General features: G+C 39.5%; 1 protein-coding gene across 6 annotated transcripts in view; it reads left to right on the top strand.

The window, feature by feature from the left end:
• The window catches only part of EXOC6 (exocyst complex component 6), a 197,055-nt gene extending 174,266 nt beyond the window's left edge, over positions 1–22,789 (top strand). For 3 of the 6 annotated variants that reach the window (XM_032793134.2, XM_032793139.2, XM_075072698.1), the window contains 2 exons: positions 19,972–20,084; positions 21,429–22,789. In XM_032793134.2, the coding sequence (XP_032649025.1) occupies positions 19,972–20,084; positions 21,429–21,561 (246 nt within the window). In that variant the 3' untranslated portion in view covers positions 21,562–22,789. Of the gene's footprint in view, positions 1–19,971; positions 20,899–21,428 lie in introns of all 6 variants that reach the window. The other 3 variants (XM_032793132.2, XM_075072699.1, XR_012657072.1) reach the window with 2 other exon arrangements.
• The last annotated feature ends 26 nt before the right edge of the window (positions 22,790–22,815 follow it).

Genomic DNA, 22,815 nt, shown 5'->3' with positions numbered 1-22,815 from the left:
TTATCTCTAGCTTGCTTGCTAGCATATATATACCTGCCCCTGGAAATTTCCACTACCTGCGTCTGACGAAGTGGGTATTCACCCACGAAAGCTCACGCTCCAAAACGTCTGTTAGTGTATAAGGTGCCACAGGATTCTCTGCTGCTTTTACAGATCCAGACTAACATGGCTACTCCTCTGATACTTGAGTGATGCCAAAAAACTTGTCATTTTTATTAGAAATAAAAAAGTACTTGAACATTGCCAAGCTGGAGTTTAAAGAGAGGAGTCCTTAATTCTTCATTAGCAGCCCTCTGATGCATTGTTCCTGTTTTGTTTTATGCACCAACAGTATAGAAGTATAGACATGGACCCCACAAATGCAGTTCAGACCCATACCCATATAATACACCAGGGAATGGTTTACACTCACAGTAACGCCCAAGTCTTACACACATTGAACTTGAGGAAAGTCTTCACAGCAAGGGAGAATCATGCTGAATATTTAGTCATATTTATGTAACTTGAAAGAAAAATTTGTCCATAGTAAATTGACAAGGCACAATCATAGTGTGTGTGTATATATATATATATATTAAAAAAAGCTGAAAACTCAAAGGACAATGTAAAACATTCCCAACAAGCTTAATTAAGTAAAACCAGTAATAGACTTAAACAACTTTGAGTTCAAATTACTTTAATAAGGGTGTTAATTACTAGGGGATTAACATTGCTTACATGTGATAATAGACATAGTCGGTCAATAACGGATGACAATAATATGCATTTAAGAAGCACAAGAATCTAGCACAGATTGCTTGCTCAGAATGGATAATATTTCAAAGTCGCAGGAAATCAGAGGAAGGAGGACAGAGGCAAAAGTCTCATTTTTAATACCTTATTGCTCAGGTCATGAGAACCAGGCTAATTCTTGCAAAGTTACATATTACATGTCCTTTCTCATCACCCAGTGTAACTAAACAAATAGCAAGAATTGAGACAAAATATTGTTTTATTGAGATATGTCATCTTAAGTGATGGGAAGAAGATTTTTCCAAAGAAAAGAGCTAAGATTTTGCTGTGGGCCCCAAAGCTTGCTGAAATAGTATATGAACTATAGAGGTAAACTTGAAATGGTAGGTGGGGAGGGGATTGAGAAATCACTGAAGATAATCCCCCAACAGCTACATTATCATACCTGAACAAGTGGTTTTGGCTTCACTTACAGTTTGGCTATAATCAATTCCTAAACCGGTGATTTTGGCTATACTTGCATTCCTGGTCCAGTGGTTCGCAGGTCTAGTATAGTTTTGCCTAAGGGATGCAACTTCATTAGCCAGAAAGTTAGTGGTGCAGGCATACCCTGGATTACTGTAATGTGCTTCTCATGGGGCAGCCCGTGAAGAAACTTCAGCTAGAACAGAATGTTAATGAGTTTATCACACTGTGCTTCACAGATTTCACTGACTTCTGATTGGTTTCTGGGTACAATTCAAGGCGTCGATTTCTGACCTATAAAGTCCTTTAAGTTTTTGGTCATGGTGTGTGTTCCCTCATGGTCAAACTCAGATGTTGAGCTCAGCTGGACACTTCATCTAATGGTTGACATGGTTTTATTGGCTTTAGTTTACGTACAAAGGGGTCTCAGTGGAAAGCCTCCAATTTTGGAACTTGCTCTTGGATTGACAGAGCCCATGTTTGTTGACCTTTAGGACATATTTCAAGGCTTAGACATTTACCCCAGTTTTCTCCAAAGGTTGGGTTGAGCTGGTAGGATTTCAATTGTCTAATTGGTGGAGTTTTAGTTAGTATTATTGACATTTGGTCAATTATTGCATGTTTTTAAATTTGTATGGATGTGCTTAGAGGCACTACTGTGCCATAGATGTGCTGTGTAAATTGAAAAACCAATACCAAGTGGTGTAGACAATATTGCTCTGGAGCAGAGCTTCAGGGAATAGATTAAAGACATATTTAGAGTGAAGAGACAGAATCTGGTCTCAGTGATGTATTGTACTAATTTTCAGAGTAGCAGCTGTGTTAGTCTGTATCCACAAAAAGAACAGGAGTACTTGTGGCACCTTAGAGACAATCAAATTTATTTGAGCACGAGCTTTCGTGGGTCTATGCATCCGATGAAGTGGGCCCACGGAAGATTATGCTCAAATAAATTTGTTAGTCTCTAAGGTGCCACAAGTGCTCCTGTTCTTTATACTAATTTTGGTGCCAGATGTTGGAGGCTTTGATGATCATCTAACATAGGAATCCACAACACTAGACCATGTTACGTACCTCAGTGTGAGTCTTTACATTATTTCTTGTATTTAGATTTACAGTTTTCTGAGTGCCCAAGTGAAACAAAGACACTTACTTTATAGAGCCAAACAAAATAAGTAAAAAAAGACTCACCACCAAAACAAACTACTTCCCTTCACCTACTACCGAGTCCCAATTAACCTCTGCAGAAACAGATAAACTCTGCAGCATATCCAGAAGGTCAGTGAACTCTGTGGGGGTGGGAGGGCAAGACATTCCAGAGTGAAGAGCCCCCTCAAAGAAAATGCCTTGAAGAATCTGCATAGACACATTATCAGCATCCAGTGCTAGGACAATATCATCATGAACCACCATAGCTAGCACAATCTCAGTAATCTTCCTGGGCACAGCTCCATTTTATAGCTTGGTCTGGTTTATGTGACATATAGTTTGGTCTGAATCTGAAAAATCTTATTGCATAATAATTGGAAAACTCCCCACAGAAAGAGGTACTCAACTCTGTCACCAGATATGAACTATCCATATTAACCAGACTGTTCACCTCCTGGAACAGTTCCGCTGATTGGAACTTCGCAAATGGTAGTGAAGAAATCCTTTTTTGCCTCCTGCACAGTCATAATTTAAGATTTTTAAAGCTTCTTATGTCACAGTTGGTCACATCAGAACTGCACTTCCACAGACAATGCTTAAATGATCTTCCCTTTTATGTCATTTTACATAGCCACATTCTCAGATCATAGCTATGTCTTTAAAACAGGCCTGCACAACTCGTAAAGCGGGGAGGGCCACATTACTCTAAAGAAAACAGCTGAGGGCCGAAAACCCCCCCCGGTCCCGCGGTAACACCCCCCCCCAAGACCTCCCAGCCCCACGGAAACACTCCGACCCAGCACCACCCAGCCCTGCAGAAACAAACCCTCCTTCCCCAGCACCACTCCACCAAAACAGCTGTGGGCCAAAAAGGAAGGTTGACGGTGTGGAGGTGATACTTGATTTTAAATCAACCAGGGGCTCCCAGCTGAAGAGGTGGCTGGGAGCTGTCAGCGGCAAATTAAAGGGCCCGGGGCTCCGGCGGCTGGGGGAACCCGGAGCTTTGCGGGGCTGGGGCAGGGCCACTGCAGGCAGCCCAGAGCTCTTTGATTTCTAGTCGCGGCTGAGATTTAAAGGGCTCTGGGCTCCCTGTGGCTGCGGGCAGCCCAGAGCCCTTTGAATCCCGGCTGCGGCTGAGATTTAAAGGGCTCTGGGCTCCCCGCCACTGCAGGGAACCCAGAGCCCTATGAATCCTGGCCGCAGCTGAGATTTAAAGGGCTCAGGGCTCCCTGCCGCTGCCAGCAGCCCAGAGCCCTTTGAATCTCGGCTGCAGCTGGGATTTAAAGGGCTCTGGGCTCCCCGCAGCTGCGGGCAACCCAGAGCCCTATGAATCCTGGCTGCAGCTGAGATTTAAACAGCTCTGAGCTCCCCGTGGTTGCGGGCAGCCCAGAACCCTATGAATCCCAGCTGCGGCTGAGATTTAAAGGGCTCTGGGCTCCCCGCCGCTGCGGGCAGGACCTCATGTTGTGCAGGCCTGTTTTAAAACATCAAACTTTCAATCCCTAGAAATAACCTAACTAGAGTTTCAAACTTTATACTATCATTATTGCACTCTCGGGCAGAACACTTCAGTGTTTAGTTCTGTAGTATAGTAGATTCACTTTGTAGATTTGATGTGCATGTATACAAAGACAGATTGGATTAGCTTGTTCAAAACGGTATTTTTCCAGACAGTTTGACTTTTTGTTGGTTAAGAGTCTGTGTATCCAAGTTTAGTTTAGAATAAACTAAGGTTGTAGATACCTAGAGAGACCTACATTGCTAATACTGAAGTTAAGGCAAAATATACACTCAGAGACAATACTTCTTTGTTTGAGGGGAGAGCCACATAGAACCCGTTCACTGGATATGCTAGCAGTTCCCAGTGGCTAGTAGGAGGATATCCCAATGGCACGATGACAGTGTCTCCCCACTTTGAAAATAATGGATTATACAGTGAACATGACTTGTATTTAGAAACAGCATATTCCAGTTACACTAAAGTTTAGATAGCGTTTAGAGGAAAGCAAAGTGGATCTGATTAAAATGATGGATTTTATTATTCCTAGATATCAGCAGCTGTAAACGCACATTATCTAAAAGGTTGAGGCACATAATACAGTTTTAGTACAGATACAAGAGTTATTGAAAGAAACTTCTGTGCCACTTTTCAATCTTCTTTTTTTAAAACAAGCAAAATATTTACGATTAAGCCAGTTTTAAACCTGATGTAGTTAAAAAAGCTACTTATAGAAAAATATAGCTTCTTATAGAAAAATATAACTGTATAAACCCAATGCGGGTAAAAATTCACTCTCCCGATCAGATATTGCATGCTATAGTTCACCCCAAATAGAGCTTATAAAGCCCTGTAAAAAAAAAAAAAAAAAGACAACATAAAAGTTACAGCTTTAAATTCAGCTAAAATATTGTAAATGTTTCCTCATAATTATAGCATGCAAGTTAGATTTTGAAAACATTGTGCAGAACAGAGATATAAGTTCTGTTTCGAGGGGCTGTGCACATAATTCTCTATATCTTTAACAGCATAAGCTCAAAAATTGATGAATGACCCTGAAACGTGCATAATACACAATTTTTCATCCACCCAAATTTTATCATTGACATAGTTTTAGGCTTTGTTTGAAGGGACTTGTATAGGCTAACCGACTACGCAGCAACAATTTGGCCAGAACCCCTGCCCTCCGGAGACTGACTGTCTGCCAGACTGCTGCTTTTGAAACTCTTGTCTGTTTCTAAACTCAAAAGACAGTTTTGTTTTGTTTTGTTTTTGTTTTTGTTTTTGTTTTGCCACTAGACCATTATTCTTTAATGATGAGGAAGAAAGCACTTTACAATAAAGATTATCTGCATTGTAATTACACAAATTGTATTGTATTGCTATATTATATATTGTACTGGCCCGCCTACTTATATTTGCTTCAATTACTACTTCACAGCAATTTTATTCAGACCTTGGCTTCTTAAAGTAGTAATGGGATTTGCAAAAGTTGTAGGAGCTGAATGTTTTTCTGGTTATGCTAACAGAGCAGCAAGCTTGTTCACATAACTCCAACAGCATGCTTTTTTTTTTTCTGCAGACAGTCCAAAATTCATTTGAAGTGCCAAAGAATTAGAGATGTATTTGGGTTTACTCGTGAATGTAACAAGACCAGGCATCTCACAGAATATACCTCAAGGTCTAAATTTTAGGAAAATATTCTGCCCTTTGGGAGAATTTAGGTTATAAAGGATTAGTTTGAACTTTTGGCGTTTTTCTAAGCAAAACAACAGTTCCCTCTGGTTCAGATGTCATAACCTCTGAGTTTACATATTATACACTTACAAATGTGTGAGAGATTATACCCTAACATTCAAGATAGTGACAGCTAGTATCTTCACTTACGGACATAAATTTGAAACAGATGTAAGTATTTAAATGTAAAATTAAGGTTTCATTTTTTGGTAAATGTTTAAATGTTCTCTTATAAGGATAGTTTCTAAATGTAATATTTAAGTTTTTTGAAAACCATCAAACTTAAGTGAGTGCTCTAAAAACTGGAGACTTGAGACATTGCCTTGCTAACACACAAACTGCCCTGCTTTTGAAAATCTAGAGGTCAGTTTTCAAAGCATGCCCAGGAATTTACCCTGCGACTCCCATTGACACTAATGGGAATTGCATAGCTAACTCCTGGAACATCACTTTGAAAGCATATTCCTTAGATGGTGAGCGATCCAGAAAAAGGGTAGCATAAACTATAGAGAGACATTCACTGATCGAGAGATCAGTTTACACTTTGAAATATTATACTAGTGTGTGTTATTCCTGTTATGTGATCAGTGAGGGGATTTTAAAATTCACCACATTCACAAAATAAGTCACCAGGAGTAAATAAAAAATCCTTTGGCAAGTGGCAGGCAGACTTGCTAACCAGGTTAAAGTGATATTTGTCAGCATTGAAGAGATGAAGTGATAATTGGAACTGTTTGGTGCTGATATTATTCTACAGTTAGTGAACTTTTTCTTGTTCTGAGCAGGTTTAAGTTGCAGATCTGTATTTTTAAACATTTTTGTTATTTATTTGGTGTAAAAAATGTCCAATTCTGCTTCCTTTTGCTCCCATGCTTTTCAGTTCTCTTCTAGAAGGTAATTTCATGGTGTTCATGATTCAGTAAATATGAAAAGGATACATTTTGTTGTAACTGGATTTTATTAATTATTATTATTTTATTATAAATAATTATACATGTATAGTACACAAAAGCATTGTGCTTGTATATATTTTATACCCACTGACTAAAGAAGACATTATTATTTTTGGTATTATTTTATTACTTGTATTGTGGGTATGCCTAGAAGCCACAGCCATGGAGCCAGAGCCCCATTGTGCTAGGCACTGTACAAACGTAACAAAAAGACAGTCCCTTCTTCAGACTTCACAATCTAATAGGGCTATAGTAACAGTTCCATTGAGATGTTCCAGTGATATCATAAACCATGAAAGTAGTGCTCAAGTAGTATGCATAATTATCTAGAACTAAGGAATGTAATATAGAACATGGATACTGTCCCTTACTCTCCTGCTTCTTTCAAATAATACTGATGTGGCTAGGTCTCTGAAGCTCCTCCAAATCAGCTATGTTTTGAAAATACTGCTTGGGCTGGGTTGAGCAAGAGTAGTAGATAGTGCACATAGTGTTGGGGTGAATCTCTATAATTCAGGGATGTGACATAAGTACCAAAGAATGTAGTTGGAGTCTCGTAATTCATAGACATGATATCATACCTACTGAGAAGGTTTTTTTTTTACACAATTCACAGAGTAACTCTAGTAATCAAATCCTTACTCACACAAGTAGTCCCATTCATTTCAGCAAGCTCTTTTAATAGTGAAAAAAAAAAAGATTTTACCGGATATGTTTAAGATGTTTGGATTGCAAACATATTCATGTGCACATTCACAGTGCAAGGGATTTTGTTCTAGAGCAATTTTTCCTTACACTTTTAGGCAATGATTATCAAGATAGTATCATATAGTGATGTTGGTGTAGAACGACTGGTGTCATCCACTCTTGGAAGGTCTTCATTTAGTTGATGGTTGAAATATTTCCTATATAGTCTGCATTTCCTATATAGTCTTCCTATATAGTTTGGATCCTTCTGAATGAAGGACAATGTTTTTATGTAGACTGTAAGCTCTTTCAGGCAGGGACTGTCTTTTTTAGAGGTGAGCGATGTGTGTACATTGCCTGGTATGATGGGACCCAATCCTTCATTGGAGCCTCTAGGCACTACCACAATTAAAATAATAATAAATGTGCTGTTAATATACTTGCAATACTTATCTTAATTATTCAAAATAGATATATAATTTATAATAATTACATGCAAATGTTTAGATGAAAAGCTATAGATCCATATTTAAAAATGCACATATGTAGTTAATCTCTATTCTCCGTTCAAAAGTGTCTTCGGATAACTCATAATTGTATACGCTCAACAGCATTATTTTCTTCGGATAACTCATAATTGTATATGCTCAACAGCATTATTTTCCTGGAGGAGTTCACCCAGCCTGTTAGGTTCTGGGGTTTTTTAATTAAAAAGGTCACAAACCATTATATCTAAATTTCAAAGAATTTACCAATTAGCTGTAGTCTGCAATGCCCAGCAGGTGGCTTTTATACTATTAAAAGGAGATTGTTTCCATCTCTGATCAAAGCAAAAACAAAAGTAAGGAGAATGTTAAGTATTTTGTTATTTGGCGCAAACTGTATGGTGTGTAAATTATAGGTAAATTGTGGTGACGGGGAATAAATTGTAGCATTGCAGGAAATATTTTCTTTTGTACATTTTTAACACTATTCTCCATAAGGATTTTAATGGTAATAATTTAAATATCTGTTTAGATGGTTGATTGGCTAAGAAGATTAAACAACTTACTGTTTCTTAAGATGAAGATGTGAAAGTAAATATAAATGCACTGTAGTAGTTTAAAGCATGTATACAAGTATTAATGTCAAATTAGAGTAAACTAGGTAAGAAAAGATTTTTTCTGAAGATACTGAAAAAGTTCTAATTTGCACTTTTCAATTAATTTAACCTTTCCAGATTTGTACCTACTTAGAAGAATGTTTGTGGCCTTTTGACCCTTTTGTTATCCCTAACTCAGAAAGGCTTTTATTCTGTAGGGCTTAGGTATAAAAAATAAAAAGGAACGTTAATGGCATAACAGTCCTTTCTGATCACCCTGTGTAAGATGTTTATGCAAAGTGTCAATAGAAGCAATTGGCCTAACAGTGTGACAACCTACTTTGCTTGGAAATGGGCTAATCTCCTGTTTGGGTTATCCAGAGGTCAGGTAGGGATTTCTTTTTGCACTTCCCATAATGCATGGGTACACAACTCATAAACGCTGTTGGGAAGAAATTAGAGTTTACTGAGCCATGATGAGTCACAGTTAAAATCCCAAGAATATAAGTCTCACGGCTTTTTTTAATTAATTGAATCCCGTCATCTCTTTTTTAGGGTTTGTTTTTTTTCTTTTAGCACCATACCAAACACCATACTTAAACATATACATATGATACTGACCCTCACAGAAGTTCTACCAGTATCATTATCTGGTGCTTCACTTTCATTTTTTTCAAGTAGACATCATCCCACTCCATTCTGAAGTTCATGTGGAAATTTATGTTAAATCACAGTTTTTCAGCGTTACCACTGTTGCCCTGTCACAGCAGGTTGAAACTCAATAAGCGCTCAGGCAAGCATGGCAGGCCATGAAATAGGCCTTGGCGGGCTTCATGCTGTGAACTCCTGCCTTAGTGAATCAGCTTCTGTGTGTTTTTATAACTGCCTTTTTTCTCTGTTAATTATGCCCCAAGGCTGTGGAAAGACAGCATTTATCTGTTGAAACAGACTAAGCAGCAAGTGTTCTGACATGTTTATCAGGCAAATTGTACCTGACAAAAGGTAATTACACATGCAATCAAGTCTAGAAGTAACTGGGTGATTAGGGGTTAATAAACTGTTTAGCATAAGAGAGATCCTTCTTGTGTTCAAAGAAAGTGGCTAGAAAAGGATAACTAAGAGCAAAGCAGTAAAAAATAACTTTATTTTCAGTATGTGGATTTAAGTTCACAAAAATCAAAACAGGTTTCTAAAGCAGCAAAAAAATGCAACTGGTCTTTCTCACAAGCTCTCAATTAGCTAGTACCTAGCTGGGCAAGCCCAAGCTATGTGTTGGTTCAGTTGATAGCAAAACACAGATTAAGGCACCATTCCATCTGTACACTGCTATTTAGATCATTTAAAATTATTCTAGAATTACTTCAAGAGAAACAATCTGGTTTTGTTCTCTAATTGGCGCAGCAGCACACATTCCCTTCTTTGCTGGCCAGCTCTGGTCTAGCCCTAGGTGCCATAGGGAACCTCCCAAGCAGGATTGTGCCCAGCTCTTGCCCAAAAGCAAAAAGGGAAGACACCGTTTATGCACCTGAATAGAACCAACCACAGTGGAGACCATATAACATTTTGCTGCTTACAGTATAAATATGTAGCTATTTGCAATATATTAATAAAAATGAATATTTGAATGTAGGAAGACTTGTTCTCAAGGATAGTTCAGAGGTGGGTTCAGGTCTCACTAAGACACTCACTGCTAAATAAGGTTCCAATCATATATGCAGATCCCTCCAAACTGAATTTAAGACTCTTAGAGGTAAAAAGAAAGATCCTAAAATATATTCAGAGCAGGTGATAAACACCTTAACTACCTTGAAGAAAAAGTGCATGACTGTGGTGTATTTGAGAGGTGAATTAGGTTCACAGAGGGATGCAGCTCCAAGAATTCCACATACAAAGACTCCTTCCCACACATTTTCCATACTTATAAGATAGCCTATCTGAAGGGCTCAGACTGAGCGGCTTAAGGCAGCAGTTAATGCATTACTGAGCATCGATTACAATAATTCCCAAGCAGTCATATCACGAGTTATTGGAAGATAGCAAGAGCTTTGAGACCATAACATATTCACAGCTACCTTACTTAGAGCCTGAACCTTATCCCTAAAGCCCTTATAGAACTCTTTTTTTGACCTGTGGGATCAGTCTTACCACAACATGTCATGCTGATCAAAACAGCATTCTTGATAGTCATCAATTGACTGAGTTGGGAGCTCTTTTACTTGAGGAACAGTTCAGTACCTTCTACAAGTGGCACTTGAGATATCAGAAACCTTTCAGTAAAACAGACCTGTATCAGTCCACATGATGCAAGAGATGACGTAGCTTTCCTTTTGTCCAAATCCAGTTCACCTGAAACAGTGTAGATGTAGGGCATGTGTTGGTTGTGTGAAGAGCATTTAGAAAATATATAAACAGGCCCAAGACTCTCAGAAAATTACAGCATCTTTTCATAGGTATCATTCAAGATGCAGGGGCAGAAAAGTAGCAAAAGACTGCTAGTAGGAGTATGTAAAGCTGGGAACATGATACCTCCAGAGGGTAACATAGCACAGGCAACAGCTACCCTGTATGTGAGAAGAGCATGTGCCTCAGCAGAGAAAATCATCAGTCCTGATGTTCACTAAAAGTTGGACCAGGAAGGTCTCCTCCTCAGACTCACCTTTTCCATAGGCAAATCCTCCAAGAAGTGGCAAAAGTTGTTACTGACATTTTATAATATTTTTTCGTTAGCTTCTCTATCTGGAGAGAGCATGGAACTTTTCCCTTACTCCTTCTCCTTTGTCATGCACTTGTATGTGGAGTTGTTTCTGTGCTCTCCCCTTTCCATACTCCTTGTTAGCTATGTCACAGTGTGAGGGGCTGACAGATATGCTCTAGCTTGATAATAGCTTGATATTTCTCTTAACAAGAATATTTGTTCTGCTTACCTGTAAATTTCTCTTCTCAGGTGTAGCTTGCCTAGCTGTCTTGGCCCACTCTTGTTTCCATGAAAGTTCCAGGAGAAAAGCATGGGATAAAGTGTTTACAGCAAAACCTTTCTCATGTCACAGTATGAATATAGTTATCTTTGTATATATGACAGTATTTGTCAGCCTTGTGCTAAATCTATTCTAATAAGAGGTAGACAGGTGGATCCTCAAGTGTGTGTGTCTGATGTTGGGGAGTGGAGGAGAGCTGCCAATTACAGCTCTGCATTGCCTCCACACTGGAGAGGGGAAGGACCCATGCAGTTTGAAGAATTGCTATACATGTTATCTTTGAGAAGATAAATGTACAGCAAACATGAACAAATTTCCCATTATACTTTTAAAAGGAAATCAGATGTTACTTCTCAAAGACCAGTGTGTGTGAATATTCAACACTAGAAATCTGACTTTATAGAACTGTATATTTTTTAAGTACTCGTTAACTGTATTTAGCTGGTACTTCATAAACAGATGGAAAAATAACACTTCATTTCCTGCTGACATCTCTAATTACATACATTTATTTCTCTTATTACTGTGCCTACCACTGTGGTCCATTAACCATTAGATAGACCACCACTCTTCCAATCATAATCACATAATGTTCCTGTAGCAACTATAGCAGCTAACTTTTTTTTAGTGGAAAAAGTAGCATTAGGAAAATACTGAATGTGATTTTAATTGTCTTAAATGTGTTGTGGCAGCTGGAAGCAAGGAGAGCCAGCACCAGGTGATCAGCAAATTCTTCATAGACGTGTGTCCCATAATTTAGAAAGCACTGGGTGGGACCACATAAACCTGTATGGTAATCAACAATTTACATTTTTAGTTGAATTCCATTTTTGGCAGAATTAGCCTTTTTGTGGTTAGACCTGCCCTCGATACATTTTGTCCTGAGCCATGCTAATATTCATTACAGGATTTAAATCCCAAAGGATTACAAACCTGCTTTATTTCAATGCAATTTAGCATATTTAACATATTACATCTGCTATATTATGAGTCATGTCAAAGTCGGAAGCCAAATCCAAAAAGAGTATTACCATTACATCTTTACCTTGGTGAGGAATCTTGGTTATTGCATAACTTCACCACATCTTGAATCTTATTGTGGTTTTGCATGCACCTAATCTCTATCACATAAAAAGATAATTTTAATAGGTGTCCTACCGTGGACAAAAAATAGCTGATATAGGAAAAAGTCTTGTTCTTTTTCATCTTGCTTTTCTACTGAAGAAGCAAGCAAATGTCAGATTTTCGTGACATCTACTTATATCTAGGTGTTTTTATGAATTGAAGAAAAGATCTTTTTAACCCTGTAGTTCTTCTGTTTTTTTAAAAAACAGTGTAGGTGTGATTCTCAATATGTTTCCATTCTATAAATAAATGGGGAATCTTCCTGTAGTTAATTCATCACATAAATTCCCATGCTCTTTCGTGAAAGATTTCATAGGCTAATAGATAACTGTCAGCTTCATATTTCAAAGAGTGAGTTAAAATGCCAGGAAGAATGCAGTACTCATAAAATTGCTATTACTGTTTTCATCTATGAGAACATAGATTATGCTCCAGACCGTCCCCCGTGTAAAAATGCCAAGCTGTTTTGCAAGAGAATTCATGATTGTCATGCACAGTGGAAAACCTGCACAAGGAAGTAAAAGTTGAATGAGAATCTATGTCTGGTATCTCTGCAGAGTTCCCATATACGCCTGGCCATACAACTGAAGGATATTTAAGAGCTGGGTAAAGGTTGATAATGAAGATACTTCCCTTGCATCTAATGCTCCTGGAATCAGCTATCTGTCCCTGCTAGTGTGTTGGCTGCTTGCCAGCTCTCCTCCCTAGCAAATTGCCTGCATTGACAGTACATTTGCGAAGCACCAAATCAGATGCAGGTGACATGAATGGCCAGGACATGGATCCAAAGAATCGCAGACCAGGCAGCTCTTACCCCCCCACGCTGTACAGTACATGCTCTCAAAGCCCATTACATATAGCAGTATGTCACAGCAATTCATGCAGCTGTGATTGGGACAAAATGCACAAGTATAGAATTGTACACAACAGCAGTCCAGCCTTCAGCAACTGCTGTCATTATGTCTCATTTACTCCAGCAGCAGTGCATAATTGTTACACTGGAGCCCCTGAACCCATGTACAGAAGCAGGAGGGGAGTTATGATTGGATGGCATGTGTCATTTGATTGCAGGTCCTTCATGGTTCTCTGCCACAGTGTAGTGGCAGCTGCTCTAGCTCAATAAACGTGCCAGGATGAGTCTGGCTGCTGTGTAACCATTTGACCATGTTGGGGCCATGGGGGAACTGTACTTGCACCTGACTCTCACTTTGCTGATACTCCAGTTTCTGTCTTAGGTACTTACCTGGCACTCATATAAGTACCATACTCTTCTGAGCACCTCACAATCTGTAATGTATTTATTCTCATAAAGAAGGACTAAGTGACTTGCCCAAGGTCAGAGATGAAGTCAGTGCTGGAGCAGGAACTTAAAGTCAGGCCTCCCAAATCCTACACTCGCACCCTAACCACTGGACCATCCCAGTTGTTTTCTCTCTGTACCTTGAAACAGGTTTGGAGTGCATAGGGTGTGCCTAAGGCACTGAAGAAGGTAGCACATTGCTTCACATTGAAGGTTAGACCTTTGGGTGGGGAAAATATTGTGTATACAGCCTGTTTTTAGGAATATGAAGATGTATCCCTGCTTAATTGAGCCCTAATCTTCCAACAGGGCCTTCACTATCACTAAGACATGAGTGCCTAGAAGCAATCAGCAGCTAGACCACGAGAAGTTGGCTCTAGAAAAGACTGAGATGATGGTAGCAGGAAAGGGGAAGCACTTTTAACTTTAACATTCTAACCTCATCAGTGACCAAGGGCTTTAGACTACAGATTGTTACAGTGATGCAAAGCCTCAGAGTCATTCTGAACTCATCATGAATCCACGTTCTACAGATTACAACAATGATAAGGAATGCTACCTTCTGTCTGTGACTGGCCAGGAGATTGAGCCATTTTCTCTCAAATGGACCTAGCCACAGATTAGATTATAGTAGCTCAGTTTTTCTGTAGGTAAACACAACCACTCAGAGAATACTGAAGTTGGTCTCTTAAGAAATGCCTCTACTGTGATGCCCATGGTAAACTTCCTAGTGATAAAGGTATGCAGGTGAATAGTGTTTTATTAATATATCTTGTTTGGTTATTTTATTAAGAAAGCAAAGCCTCTAAATTGTACTGTTGGTTAATAGTTGTTCCTATTGCTGTTATCCTTGTTCTTCCACTCACCACCTTGGTTCTCCATCTACTTGTGGCATCTCATCCTCCTTTGGACTGTAAACTCTTTGGTGTACACCCTGCCTTTTATTGTGTGCTTTTACAGCATTCAGCACAGTGGGACTCCAATACAGATTAGGGCCTCTGGGGACTACTGTAATAAAAATAAGTAAAAAATAAACATGCAGCAACAAGCCTAGCATGCATCAAAGGTTGGTCTGAACATAATCTGTGCTTCACAAACTCCACTGATTACCAATCTCAGAACAGAAGTCAAAGTCCTAGTTCTATCTACAAAACTCCTAAAGTACTGGGATCTATCTGCTTCAGAAACTCACCCTATCTGACTTTCCAAAGCAGTTAGAGTGAGATCCACAAAGGTACTTCTGTACCTAAACCCCAGATTTAGGCACTTTAATATGTGGCTTAGATGCCTAACTCCAAATTTTGGCTCCGCTGCAATCCACAACAGTCTCGCTGTAGGCGCTTAAACTCACTCAGCACTAAGTTTTCAGAGTACAAGTTCCCTAGCAACCTAGGTTTCTGCCTCTGGGCATGTACAATGCTGTCCTCTCTAGACATCTAGAGACCAGTCTTCTGCCTAAGACCCAGAGCAATTCACAAACCAGGGAAAGAGAGGTGTTTGGGCACATAATTCAGGTGTGGGGCCTAATCTGATAGGCAGCCTCTGAGCATGCCTACTACAGGTCCTATTCAAAACTTGAGGAGGGTGGAGAGGCACTGCCATGACTGTTTTGTGTGAAGTGCCTAATTTGGTCCCACAAGAAACTCCGCAGGTGCCCAAGCACTTGACTGCAGGCAGCAGGTTCTTGTTCATGGATCACTAAGCAGAAGGCGGCACTTCCCTGCAACCTGGATTTAGGCGCCTACCTGCATGAGAGGGGTGGGTCTTAGCACACACTCCTCTCCTCATCCTTTGGCTAGTTTAGGTAGCTCCCCATCTAAGGTGCTGTCTTATGTGGATCTCATTCGTAGGCACGTATCTTTTCCCATGTATTGCACATGCACAGATATTCCACTGCCTTGTGGAGGATCCCCAAAAGAATGCATTGGTTAACTAAAGAATAATGTTACAGTGCAACTTAAATAATTAGCTTTTGAGCTAAACTGAGTATTTGCTCAAATTGGCATTTGACCCTGAGCAGGAGTAACATGTTCTTTAGCTATATCCAGATATGTAACCAATAGGAAATGAAATAGTATCCTCTGTTTTAACACATCTTTCACTTAAATGAGATATTCAAACATAAAGTCTAACACTCATGGACATCATTGTGGCTTGTAATGCTCCCTGGAGAAGTTTGAGATGACAGATCAATAAGTATATCACAAATCCATTATACATCTATGGGGAAGTATAACAAATGTTAATATTATAGTATTAATTCAAGCATAATTGAGTAGATATTACTATTTTAAGTAATATGTGTTCCTTATTTTATTTAACTGAATATAATGTAATACAACTTAACTGAGTTTTTTTAAAAATAAAATGTAAAAGCCATTATTTCACCTTTTGTATTTAATGCATAATGGTTATTAATATATTAGTTATTAATTCATTAATATGTCAAGACTTTAAAGGAGGACTTGGGTTCCCGAATTTATTTGTATCATGTTACTCTTCAGGGCAGGGCCTGTGTTTGCAGGGAACCCACTCTAATGATCCCTGATACTGACTGGGGGCTTTGGGCATTTTTATAATACAAATAGGTAATAATATTGCTAGTGGCTTGCCACAGTTACATAGTCTCATTAAAACATCTTAGCCACCCTATCTGGCTACCTTTTAGAAAAATCTGAAAATAACCAAGATTTAATCTTGTCCAGACTAATTATTTTAAGGAAACCCGTAATTTAAATAAGATTGAATGATCTGGAGTGAATTTCTGAGTAAACAGCTGCCAGAATTGTCACAGCAGTCCTTTATTTGGATAATGTTACACTCAAAATAGATGGGGAAGCCCTTTGTTGGAGGGAATTGGATCCCAGATGGTGTCTTTTAGAGAGTTATAGAAGAAATTTTAGTTTGGAGTATACTAAAATAAGGTATAGTAAATTAATGAGAAAATGTATTATTCTGCATTTTCTTAACTCTCCTCTAGTCTTCCCTTGCCCCTTCATGATTTGATTTTCAAAACTTGAGATCATGTCAAAAATGCAGTCTGATGGAGTTTAATTATCCCATTACTTTACTTCAGTCATCTGACTTTGGTAGATATTTCTTGCTGGAAATAGTATGAGAAATCGCTTATGGTGGATTATTTTTCCGTTTGAGGGATATGTTTTAATACTGTAACACTCCCAGACCAGTGATTGAGTGCTTTTTTGCTATAAATGGAAAGCCGACAGTAAAAGAAAGTTAGATGAGAAAAGAGAATTGGGAGTTTGTTCCCCAACAGTTGTCCAGAAAAGATTTTAAACTTTTGTTATTGTTTGTTTATTTATTATTAACCAAACCTATTTTCAGGGAGTTGGTTTGACGCATTACCTATAGTGAGGATTCGAGCCATGGTGTGCTGAACTGGTTCAGAGCCTGGCTGTGCATCAGTGTAGCTGACCCCTGCTTGAAACCAGGACATTTTCTCAAAACTATTCTCAAGGAAAGACTGGATAACAGAACGGCTTAAAACAAGCAGCCTAACTGGACTGATGCTGTAGATGTGGAAGGTGGAAGTTGGATTCATATTCGCTGATCCTTTCCTAGAACTAGTGAGCACTGGACTAGGCTAATAGAAAACATTGAGAGGGGGGGAATATAGTATTTTAAATAGCACACAAGCTGCAGTTGTTGATTCTACTTGATAAGCCTCTTTTCAGAGAGTTTTCGAAAGTGTTTTATTTCCTGTGCATATCTGCTGCCAGGGAACTTTTGTCAAGGCATTGTTGGGACCGGGACTTAATAATTGATACCCAGGTATGGGAGATGTTGCCACAAATGAACTTTGTCTTAAAGCTGCGGGGTGACGGATCAAAGCCTGGTGCCATTTGAGAGACATTTTACTAGGGGAAGTAGCCAAGAGTGATGTAGTAAGTGTGGGGGTCAGGGCAGCACAGACTCGTGTTTATTATGGGTTTTGTAATTATGGTTTGAATCTTGGTGTTCACGTTAACGCAGAGAGTTCAGTTCTACTCACTAATGGACTCCGGGCAGGTTTTTCACGTGTCAAACGAGCTGTCCGTATCCCTCGGACGGTGTGTTTGCATGGTAGATTTAGTGGTATTTTACTGTTCCATTTAAAAGAATAAAATATTCGATAGAGTAAATCAAACCTTGGGGGCTTTAATACGGGACTGGGGTGTGCTTGCAGCAGCAAATCAGTTCCGAGGAACCGCCTTTCTGCTACTCAGGGAATGAATCGCGGATCCGCAGCTTCCATTTCGGCTGCTCTTTAGTCAAGAAAGTAACGGGAACTGCTGATTTCTGTACGGCTGTATTAGCCTCCAGAGAAGCGTGCCCCGCTCGGCGTGATTTTAGTCGGTGTTCATTCGCAAAGGGGGGATATGACTGCTTAGAAACGACGACAGCCTGGCCCCGCCCGCCCGTTGCAAAAGCGTGGTCTCCAGAGACCAAACCCCTCAGCAGAATTCAAATTACAGGGGCTCGCCCCTGGCTTATGGAGGCGCCCAGAGCTCCCACTGAGACACAAGCAATGCAAGATTGGGACCAGACAGGAAAGCAGATGCACTTCGCTAGGCTGGTCCTTTCCTCGGGGTATCAGTGTGTCCTGGTAACCAGCAAATGCAATGGCTTACCACTGTTGAATGCATCACTGGGCAGATCTAACTGCTTACTTTCCAGTGGCCCCTGCACTTCAGTGGGCGTTTTCAGTGGGCTCTGCTTGCAGTGCTCCATTTGTTAAGATGCTTTTTTCCCTGGAGCAGCGTACATGGTGCCCGCCCTGCCTTTGCGAAGATGCTCCGTTTGTATTGAGCAAGCCCGCTCGCTGGCTCCTGAGCGTGCAATCTCTACTCAGCAAAACTCTCATTTACATCAATGGGAGGTTTGCCTGAATGAGGCCTGTAAAATCGTCCTCCCGGGAGGTTTTTTCTTTTGTTTCTGAGTTGGACTCTTCAGGTAGCGATGGGGAAAAGTTTAGCGGGCATCGAAAATGAGTGTTTGCTCCATTTGTATCTTACTCAAGCAGGGCAGTAACTACTGACTGTGATTGCTAGCAAAACCAGGGGCATGCTTGTAGTAACTGCCCCAAACGGGGTAATGCCTCTTTTCTTTGGAGGGAGTCCTGGGGAACTTTTAGTTTAACATCGCAGAGTAGCGGGCACTACCGCAGGATTTTCCCATTTCCCATCATTATAGCCAAATAGGCAATTACAGATCGATTCACGCTAATGACTAATGGGAGGGTTCTTTTGCCCTCTCTATTGTTTAAAGAAGCAAAAACAAAACAAAAAAGCACAACAGCTCTTCGCTTACAAGGTAAATTAAAACGCCAAGGTGCAGAAATAGGAAGCCGAACTGATGGCAGTAAAGTATTTAGCTGTTTGAAACAATTAAAACGTGGACAGGAAGTCGGTTTTAACTGGCTTAAAGGGGATTATGGTTTTAAAGTTGGATAAAGGGGTTGCTGCTTTAGTTTAGCTATCACATTAGCTTTTAAAAGATTACTTTTATATTTGACAACAGCTTTGGCGGGAAATGACAAAGCAAATACTCGATTTTAAAATGTTACCAAACACAGGGCCTGTTTTTCTTCAATTTGTTTTATATTTGTTTGGACTAAAAGAGCTCCCAAGGCTAACAAGCAGAATCTTGAACCCGCCCTTTTCCAATCCCGGGGAGGATCAGTCACCATGGAGAATCCAGCGGGGGTTGTTTAATGCACTTAATTAAGATTATCTGAACCTCTGGTTTAAATTACTGTGGAAAAAATTAGAGTTGCAAACTCTCTTTCAAAGGTAGAATGTTCTGGTGGGCTAGCAACATGTGAAGCTTAAAACAGTAACATTCTGCTCCTAGGTTGGTTTACGTCCAGCAGCCCATGAAAATATAAAGTAGAGATCCAAGCACGGGAATGAAACGAAAAATGCAGTAGGAAGAGAAGGGAGATAGTTAAACAATTAAGGTGTTTGCTGCCTAATCCTTCGCTTTGAATTATTTATTTGTGGTGAAGAATGTTGTGACTTGTGCAGAACGATTCCTTGTAAAGTCCCAGTGCTGTGGGAACCGCTTTGCAAACACCACTGGAGTGATCATATTGTTTCCTGGTGGGGATGTAGGACTGTTCTAAAATCCATTCTAGGGCGCCACTTGTCTGAGCAATCGCTAGTACTTCGGGAATGTTAAAACGTATCATTCTCCGCTCTGCACTAAGGGAAGAGAGACGAACACAGGTCTGAATCTTAACCGTTTGTCTTTCTGTCTTCTTCATGTAGCTTCTGGACCTGTTTATGGTGTGGGACTGGTCAACCTACCTAGCTGATTATGGTCAACCTACTTCTAAGTACTTACGAGTGAATCCAAGCACAGCCCTTACCCTCCTGGAGAAGTGAGTATGTAGCGCCAGCACGTTGGAGGGGTTCTGTTCATGCGAACAGGAAAAATAGCAGAATGCGGCTGGTTCCAGCAGCCGGCGTCCCTGTTGCTCGTCTTCTCCCAGCAGCTCTTGCTACCTCGGTTTTAACGACAAGTAGAACTTAAATGCTTCTGCCCTTTCTCCTTTGCTTTAAGATTAGCAGCGTAGTCTGTACCATAAAGTTACGAATCACGTTAACACGAACAGCAAAGCGCTAGCCTCACTTGCGTTGTCAGGCTCATTTTATGAAACCGAATCTAGAAATGTGCGTTTCAATTTGTTCTTTGTCCCAGTTTTAAACAGAGATGTAAATGCCAACTGTTACTGTACTTTATAAATCAGTGACACTGACCGTGTCGCGAACTTCCCAGGTTTGCTGTGCCCGAGAGAAAATTAAGGTATCTCGGTTCGGAAATTAAACCAAAAACACCACTGAACACTAGTTACTCTGAAAAGGCGTTCAAAGCTCGCAGTCTCATTCAAAGTTTTCCGGTGCCTCGTAGTTCAATATAGTAACATCCTGGGACCCAGTTTCCACTTCGTAAAATGAAGCATTTAAAACTCTGGGTGTTAAATCTGTGTTCTGCACATTCTCATATTCGAATCTACAGTAGCTACTTAGATTTGAGACAGTCTGAAAGGGGAGCATATATATGTGTTTTGGCTAAAAACAACTTGTCGATCTCCTGCATATAATTGAACTATAAATATATTATGATTTAAATGTGTTATCTGATTTTGTTTCCTTTCCCCGCAATGAATGTATGTTTTGCAGAGTGCATAGAGGGTATGTATTTCCCTATCATGTTATACATATACAATTGTTTTTTATTTGGACATTAGTTTCATTTATTTCGTTTTTAAATCACTATATTTCATTTTCACGTTTGGATAGTAGTAAAAGACTTTGGATAATTTATCAATGAATGGCACACCACTTCATTGCGAATGAACCCAGAAAGTGGAACCAGATGGAGAAGGATCTAAACAACCTTCAGTTTTGTTCATTTGCAAATGTAATTTTTAGTGTTATGTTTCCTGTTTATGTAATTTTTAGCTTAATGGTTTTAAACGGTTTTTAAGTAGTATTTGTTAAGACTGGGTCTGTATGCCTGGGATTTAATTTAAAAATACAGCTAGGCTAAGCACAGCTCAGAGAGACTCCAAAAGAGGTTTGTGTAACCTTTAACTCTTGTTAACACAAAGGGAACACATCTAAAAGAGAAAAAGTAGCGCTGAATTTATTTTTGCCAGTCCGATTTTCTCTAGCTAGTGACATTTCTAACATGCCTGTGTCATCCACTTTTTTTCTTGCAGAATGAAAGAGACTAGCAAAAAGAACAATATTTTTGCTCAGTTCAGGAAGAATGATCGGGACAAGCAGAAGCTAATAGAGACCGTAGTAAAGCAACTTAGAAGTTTAGTGAACGGTATGTCCCAGCACACATAGACCTGTTAGCTCGATTGCATCTCATCGTGCCGAGATGTATTTCCTGGCCACCATGTCTACATAGCAGGCAGGGATGGTGATTAGGACTCTTGTTTGGTTGAATAAAAGAAAAATGCGCTAAAGGTGGCTTATCTACGGAGACAGCAGGAAATAATACTTTGTATGTATTTTTAACGAATTGAATACTATTTTATATATTGTAAACAAACGGTGAAAAATGGGACTGTAAAATAAAAAGCAGGTCACTCACCCTGTACATGAAATAGCTGAACTGTAAATGCATTATTTAGAAGTGGGTAGCTGTTACATACAGATTTTTGCTCCAGTTAGAAATTGCTGGGAAAAAGTTTTGCTATAATCCTTTAATTGCCAGTTTTCCGAATAAATCCTAATTTAATATTTTTAAACGTTGAAATACATGCGTTTCAGATGTTGCCTAGTCGTTTTCTTTTTATAATGGTATATTAGCCTTAACAGTGATTGGGACATCATTTTGTATGCCAAATTTTGTAGTCTGGGGGTACGAAAAAAATCTTCTGATTTTTTTGTACACTTTAAAACTACTTGAAAACCAGACTGGATATATATTCAGTGTTAGGAGTTCTAGCTTTGTTCTTCAGAAGTGGGTTAATCTTCAGTTTATGAATGTAAATAACCATCTGAATTCTCTGCAGTGTGCTTTGATTTCTGTTCCTCAGGGGTAACCTTTATAACTGTACTTTTGTAGATGATTCCCGGCCCCCTGTTTCCGCCTCCAGACTAAAGTAAGGGATAAAAGATTTACGATATCTGATCTCCTACCAAGTCCCTGTGTGTCAATATGTCTGTTTATACAAATAGAGCCATCCCCATAATTAGAATTCCCTCCTACGACCAGTATCTATGCCCTGTATTATCCTGGCTATTTTAAACATAACGAGAATGTATAATAAATACAAACCAAACCATCTATGGAACATGTAAAAAGAATGTACATTTCGCTGTATTTTAAGTTATTGACGGTCTAAATACAGTAATATAAATCTTACCCTTATTTCTGAATTTTATGTATTAAAATGCATCTCAGACTTAAATTTCATGTCGGACTGTACAGCAGAGTTAATTTCCCTTGTTTTCTATCTTTCGATGATTTACTCTCCTTTTTCCTTTGTAAGCTGAGACTGGAAAGGTTCCTGTGTACCCCCTTCACCTCCGTGATGGAAATATTAAACATGTTCAGCAAACTCTCCATACGGTGTCGTTGTCCACGTCCTC

The sequence above is a fragment of the Chelonoidis abingdonii genome, chromosome 15, assembly GCF_003597395.2.
Source record: "Chelonoidis abingdonii isolate Lonesome George chromosome 15, CheloAbing_2.0, whole genome shotgun sequence".
Lineage (NCBI taxonomy): Eukaryota > Metazoa > Chordata > Testudines > Testudinidae > Chelonoidis > Chelonoidis abingdonii.
This window is presented reverse-complemented; position numbering and strand designations above follow the sequence as displayed.